At 66.9% G+C, this 6,891-nt stretch overlaps 1 protein-coding gene across 1 annotated transcript in view; it reads right to left on the reverse strand.

Annotated features, from left to right (window-relative positions):
* Positions 1–6,891, reverse strand: part of DQX1 (DEAQ-box RNA dependent ATPase 1) — a 25,727-nt gene that overhangs the window by 16,857 nt on the left and 1,979 nt on the right. Inside the window, 11 exon segments of the mRNA XM_017742388.1 lie at positions 2,439–2,684; positions 2,763–2,953; positions 3,036–3,226; positions 3,996–4,125; positions 4,212–4,408; positions 4,576–4,731; positions 4,869–4,968; positions 5,171–5,407; positions 5,639–5,731; positions 5,733–5,829; positions 6,023–6,347. Coding sequence (XP_017597877.1) covers positions 2,498–2,684; positions 2,763–2,953; positions 3,036–3,226; positions 3,996–4,125; positions 4,212–4,408; positions 4,576–4,731; positions 4,869–4,968; positions 5,171–5,407; positions 5,639–5,731; positions 5,733–5,829; positions 6,023–6,347 — 1,904 coding nt within the window. The 3' untranslated portion in view covers positions 2,439–2,497.

Below are 6,891 nucleotides of genomic sequence, written 5' to 3' on the forward strand. Positions count from 1 at the left end.
CGTACCGGTGCCGCTGACCACCACGTAGGTGGTGTCCAGCAGGACAGAGCCGGCCCAGCAGCTGTAGTTGCCCGTGGCTGGCAGGTCCAAGCCGAGGATGGTGAGGCTCTGGCCCTCGGGCACCAGTTCGGCCATGGGCTCCTGGTCTCCATTCAGTGTCCAGTAGATGTGCTGCTCTGAAGTGTCACATCGTAGCACCACGTCCTGGTTCAGCTTCCCCACCTGGACTGGAGGTGAGAGGCAGAGCCTGTGGTCAGACATGGGCTGTGGTGGGGGCAGATTGTCCCCCACACCCCCATGGGGCTGGGTGGCCCTCGGCCTCACAACCATCCTGTCCCACAGTCCTCACCCTGCTCCTGTGCTCCACGTCCATCCCCACACTCCCTCACCCCATACCCACCCCACATCACCCTCATGCCCATCTTCCAATCTCCCAGCAGAGCTGTCCCAACATGTATCAGAGGTATGTGGGTTTGGGATGCCTCCCACTCCCTCCGGTTCCTCTGCAGACCCTGCAGCTCCCCCAGCTGGGGGGGTCCCCCCTCCAAGGCCTCCCCTGTGCCCCGGGGGCAGCACTCACACTTTGGGGGGAAGGCAGTCAGGGGTTCCGCAGGCACGAGGCACAGCACCAGTACCACCAGCACCAGCATCTGGAAGGGGAAGGGGAGGGGAAGGGCAGTCCCAGCTGGACATAACCCAGGAGAAGGGCACAGCCAGTGGGGCCAGCCAGGGCAGAGCCCCCAGCTCTGGGAGCAGCACCCCTGAAGCAGAATCCCCCCCGAGACCCCCCAACCCTCCCGGTCTGTGCCTACCTCTGGTGTGTCACTCCTGCAGGCTCAGAAGGGCCGGGGGCTGTGGTCTTATATGGGCTGGACTCCATGGGGCCACCCCAAGGTGCAGCCACAGCAGCATCACAGTTCTCAGAACAGGAGAATGAGACCCATGCTCAGTCCACCACTGCCCCCCCCTCCCCACTCACCCAGCCCTGGGACTCACCGCTGGTACTTCCCAGGGCAGGGGGCACCGGACACCCCCGCCCTGCCCTCAAATGCCAGAGGATGGGTCACCATGGGAACAGCCGGGCAAGGGACAGTGCTAGGCACCTGGGATGGTGTCGGGGTTCTGGGTGGTCCCAGCTCTCCCCTGCTGAGCCCTGGCACCACCTGAGGGTCTGCACATCACCGTGTGCTGCACAGAGCCCCCGCAGTGCCCTGCTACAGGGTGGGGGAGACCAGCGAGATCTCTCAGCACCTGTCCTGGGGGTCTGGAGAGGGGCAGCTCAGGGCTGGGCCCCTCTGGATGGGCTGCAGTGAGTCCCCGAGGAGAGGGGAGGGTTTCTACAGAGGCTCGGGGTGATGCCCCGGGCTGTCTCACCCCTTCCCTCCCCTCCTCGGGCCACTGCATGTCCCATGGGACGCTGTGCAGAGATGAGGACCTAGGGACAGAGATCATCATGGTCACCAGCTGTCCCTTTGCCACTCCACCGATGTCAGCCCATGTTGAGGACACACAGCAGATCCCGCCCCAGCAGGGGAGTGCTGTACCCTTTCACGTACTTTCTGGAGTTTCTAGAAAGCAAAGGGGAAGTGGGGTCTGTGGGAGGCTGGGGGAGCCCAGTCCTCACCTTTTGAGGCCATAAGGGGGCAGTGGGACATCCGGGCCCCTCCCTGAGCAGAATGAAGCCTCTGTGTGGGCTGCGGGGAGGGGAGGGAGAGCCAGGACCCCCAGGCTTCCAGGCAGCAGCTCAGCCCTTGGGTGTAGCACTGCAGGGAACCCCGACGGGGGTGGGAGGGATGGGGCACCTTGCCCGGGGGCACACCCATATCCTGTCCTGTCTGGGGGAAGCAGACGCTGATGGCAGGTTCTGGGGGCCCCTCGCCAACCACAGCTTCCCCTTGGCTTCTGCAGAAGAACCACAACCACAGAGGGGAAGCCCTGATGCAAAGGCCAGGGATCCCAGCCTGGCACCCGAAACAAGGGTGGGAGGGCAGTGAGGCCTCACAGACAGAAACCGCCCTTGGGAAACAGGAGGAGCAGGGCTAGACCCCACCCTGGCTGGACCCCTCTGTGGCGATGTCCCTCAGCAGGATGGACCCCACCCTGGCTGGACCCCTCTGTGGCGATGTCCCTCGGCAGGATGGACCCCACCCTGGCTGGACCCCTCGCTGCAGTCATGGACACAAAGCCAGGAGTAAAGGTCACAAAACTTTATACAGGAGGGACCCCTGCGTGGCCCCTCAGCCCGGGGTGCAGGGGGAGTGGGACAGGCGATGCCTCCAGCCCTGCAGCACCCCCAGGAAAGATGGGGTGAAGGAGCCCAGTGGGGAGGGCCCACACAACTCCCCCGGCCGGGGCCAGCGCTCCCCAATCCACGCTCTGAGGTGCCGGGGTTGTCCCACAGCCGCTGGCCCACGACTGACCGCAGCGCAGCGCTGAAGCAGGGGCCGGCCACGGGCAAACCCCGGCCCCCCCCGCCGCGGGGCTCCGCTGCTCCGGCTCACTGCAGGACGCACACGTCCCCCTGCTCGTCCTCGCGTCCGGCCGCCTCTGCCAGCGACTCCGGCTCTGCCGGCGCGTCCTCTGCCGCCACCACCACCACCTTCTCCCGCAGCTCCATCAGCAGGTCCCGGCCCTCGCTGGGTGGCAGGTTGCTCAGGTAGTACTGGGGGGCCAACTCCACCAGCCTGTGGGGACAGCGGGGGGTCAGCCGGCTACAGGGAGCCCCTGTAAGGACCTGTCCTTCCCCGTCCCCAAGCCCTCACATTTGGGGCTGGATCTCCGAGACCACGCGCAGGCAGTTGTCCTGAGAGATGGTGAACTCGTGGTAGAGCACCCAGGGGGGCAGGCGGCGTGGGGGGGGCCGCAGCAGGTACCCGCAGGCGGGGGCCAGGTGGGCCACGTGCTTGTGCGTCAGCATCACGTAATTGCCGGAGCCGTCGATATCTCGGGCGACCTGGGAGCGACCAGGAGGGAGTGGGGTGGTTGGCACACCCCCCACAGCTCCCCCATAACTCCCCTCAGCTTCCTGGGCCCACCTTGAGGAAGTACCCGGAGATGAGGGCCCGCTGGATGTTGAGGGCGTTGGCGTCGGAGCCGAAGGCGGGTGGCGAGACCGGGAGCTCGATGCGGCGCATGACCTCGAGCAGCTCGGCGCGCACGGTGCCTGCCAGGCGCAGAGCCTCGGCGCACACCCCGTGCTTCCGGCACCAGCCCTCGTCCCCGGCGTCTGCAGGAGGGACAGCGGCATCAGCACCACGGGGATGGCACAGCGAGGGCAGTGATGTGGGGACAGGGATGGGATAGAGGGGTCAGTGCTGGGGCAGGGATGGGATAGCGGGGTCAGCGATGTGGGGACAAGGATGGGATAGTGGGGTCAGTGACATGGGAATGAGGATGGCACAGGGGGGGTCACTGACATGGGGAAGGGACAGTGGGGTCACCGACACGGGGATGGGAATGGCACAGTGGGGTCAATGGTATGGGGACAGAGATGGGACAGTGGAGTCACGGACGTGGGCACAGAGATAGGACAGTGGGATTAGTGACATGGGGACAGGGGTGGGACAGTAGGGTCAGTGACGTGGGCAGGGGACAGCGGGATCGGTGATGTGGGGATGGGGTAGCAGAGTGGGGTCAGTGATGTGGGGACAGGACAGTGGTGCTATGGGGATGGGGACAGGTGAGCAGAGACCCCGCTGGGTTGGGGGCTTGGAGGCCACAGAAGCACTGCTGCTCCTCCTGTCTCTGACCCCTTCACACAGTGGTGACAGGGATCGAGCAGAGGGCACAGCCCCCAGGCTAGAACTGGGACCCCCCAGAACCTCCCCCAGCCAGGCTGGGCACTGGGATGGGGTCAGGAATGTAGCTCCAGGGCAGGGGACACATGAGGGGGTCTGGGATACTGGGAGGAGCAGGGGATACAGGAGACACACAGGAGTCTGTGGGATGCCCACAGGGCTGCAAGCCCCCCACCGCCAGCCCCCGCCCATGCTCACGCTGCTGGAAGGCATTGAAGATGTTGATGAGGGTGAAGTGGTCCCCACTGGGGTGCAGCAGCGCCCGCCGGCGTGCGCAGTGCCACGGCCTCCTCCAGGGGCGTGGACAGGGGCACGAAGCAGGGGGACGCTGTGGGTGGGCAGTGGGGGTCACTGTGTGCCCCCAGCACCTCCCTGGCAGTGCTGGCTCCTGAGGGCCCCCCAAGCCCCCCACACGGTACCTGTGAGCATGGCGGCCAGGCTGACCATCTCCTCCACGCAGTCGAACTCGCAGGAGGCGAGGAGGGCTTGGCCCAGCTGCGGGTCCAGTGGGAACTCCGACATGATGATCCCCACCTCCGACAGATTCCCATCGTCATCCGGGTCTGCCAGGTAGTCCAGGTCCTCCAGCGCTTGCATCAGCGACTCGGGGGCTGGGGGGGGACATCAGGCAGCTTCGCCCACCCTGTCCTGCACCTGCCAGGCCTGCAGTCCCTCTCCAGAGACCACCCAGGCCGCGGTGATGGCCACAGCTATGGCTGCCCCGTCGTGTCCCTCTGCTCCAGCCCCTCCCGCCACGCCTGTCCCCAAGGGGCTCTCCCTGGCCGGTCAAGGAAGTCACACTGGCCCATGGCGGCGATGTCCAGGCGCTTCAGCAGCAGCACGAGGCGGCTCAGGCTGGTCTCGCTGACGTGGGGCGCGGGGCTGGGGGGCAGGCGCTGCTCAAAGGCCTCTGAGTATAGGCGCAGGCAGGTGCCTGCAGGAGGGGGGCCATGAGGTGGGACAGGGCAATGGCACAGGCAGGGGGGGGCAGGGGCTGGGCCAGTGGCTGCCGGCGGTCCCGGTGGGGGGGCACAACAGCCCCGAGGGGGGACACTGCAGCACAGGTCTCACCTGGGGGGCTGCCAGCTGCTCGCTGCATGCGTGACTCGGCCTGGCTCCGGCTGATGGGCCGCAGCACCTGGGACTCAGCACGGATGCGAGGGTTGTACACCTACGGGAGGCTGTGAGGGGGACACCGCAGGGGACCCCTGCCATCCCCCAAGGCCCCTCACCTGCCAGCGCAAGGCCACCGCTGCCACCTCCCCTGGGGCAGACCCCTCCTCCCAGCCTGGAACACCACGGCAGGGGGGATCCCACAGCCCACTGCACCCCGGAGCAGAGCCAGACCCCCACCCGTGCCCTGTCCCACTCACGCTGCGCAGCTCCAGCCCTGAGTCGATGACGAAGCGCACGGTGCCCAGCGAGAAGGACGAGTCCCCGAGCCAGTGGGTGACAATGACGCGCCGCTCCCGGCTCTCCTCGGGTGTCTCGTAGAGTCGCTGCGTGGCCCGGCCCACGCCGGGGTGCAGCGGCAGCACCAGCAGCGGGCCCAGCGCCGGGCTCAGCGCCACGGCCTCTGTCTGGATGGCAGCGCAGCACTCGGAGATCTCCTGGGCAAGGACAGGGGGCGCAGGTGACACCCACTGACACTCGCAGTGTCCCCATCCCCAGCTCAGGGTGCTGCGCCGTGCCCCGTGCCCACCTCCCAGCGCCCACGGCCCCTCTGCAAAGGAGCCACAGCTCCCCCAGTTTAACCCCAGCTGCCCCTGCCATCCTCAGCGCTCCCTAGTGAGAGGAGGGACACCCCAAACCTCCCCTGTCCTGTTCCCCCCTCAGCCCACCTGCTCGCTGGCCAGGAAGATGAGGACGTGGCCGGGCTCCTGGCGCCGGTGGATGTCCAGCACGGCCTGGCAAGCGGCGGCCACGTGCCCGTGGGCCGATGGCTCCCGCCTCGTCCAGCACCACCACCCCGTACTGCCGCAGCAGCGGGTCCGACGTCATCTCCCGCAGCAGCATCTCATCCGAGCAGAACCTGCCACGGCCCCACCCCATCAGCACGGACCCCTGGCTGGGGGGAACGCCTCACACCCTCCCCACCGCACACCCCTCCCCACAGCAGCCTGCGCCGCTTTCCAGCGAGGCCAGGCTGGATTAAGGGATTATGCGGAGCTCAGTGGGATTAGGGCGCTGTGCTCCCGGCGCGGGCCCCGCCGTCCCTCCCGTACCTGAGGATGGTGTCAGCGGTGCAGCAGTCCTCGTGGGGCACACAGTAGCCCACCTCGTGGCCCAGGTTCAGGTCCATCTCGTCGGCCACGCGCAGCGAGAGGCTGAGGGCGGCCAGGCTATGGGGCTGGGTGCAGGCCACCAGCCCGTGGGTGAACTGCATGGATAGGGCATACTCGGCGCACCACTGTGGGATCTGTGGGACAGGGCGTGGGTCAGCGTGGCCCCAGGACTGTCCCCTCCCCGCTGCACCCCTCCAAAGGGCACAGGGACCTTCCTCAGGGATCTGGCTGCAGGATCTCTGGGGCCAGGGGCTGTTCAGAGGCACTCACAGCCCAAGCAGGATCTTCCCTCCCCACTCCTGTCACCTTGGAGCCCCACAGACTGTAACAGGAGCTCCATGGCCCCACACCTGCAGCTTCCTGCCCCGGTACGGGACACCACGGCCCTGATCTCACATTAGGGACACGGGACAATGGCCTGGGAAACCCCAGAGAGAGACAGGGAAGGGCTCACCAGGGAGCAGCTGCTGGCCAAGCGCCTGGCCAGGTGGTGTGGGACAGTGCCAAGGCCACATGGATGTCCCTTGGGCACCAGGGACCTGAGTCCTGCTTCCTCCTGTCACCTCTGAGCCCCCCACAAGTGGTGCCTGTGTCTCAGCGCCCCAGCGCCCTGCAGGGACTGCAGGCACAGTGCTGCACCCAAAAACACCAGCCCTGGGGCCCGCACAGGGGCTTTATTCCCCAAATCCGGCAGCGCCAGCCAAGCCCAGAAACTCAGCAGGTCACACCCAGGGAGGTGATTTGGTTGAGCACCTCGAACCCAAGGCCAACACCCCGATAGCCTGCGGTGGGTGACCCAGCCCAATCCG

This window comes from Corvus brachyrhynchos, unplaced genomic scaffold (assembly GCF_000691975.1).
Source record: "Corvus brachyrhynchos isolate BGI_N302 unplaced genomic scaffold, ASM69197v1 scaffold166, whole genome shotgun sequence".
In the NCBI taxonomy this organism is placed as follows: domain Eukaryota; kingdom Metazoa; phylum Chordata; class Aves; order Passeriformes; family Corvidae; genus Corvus; species Corvus brachyrhynchos.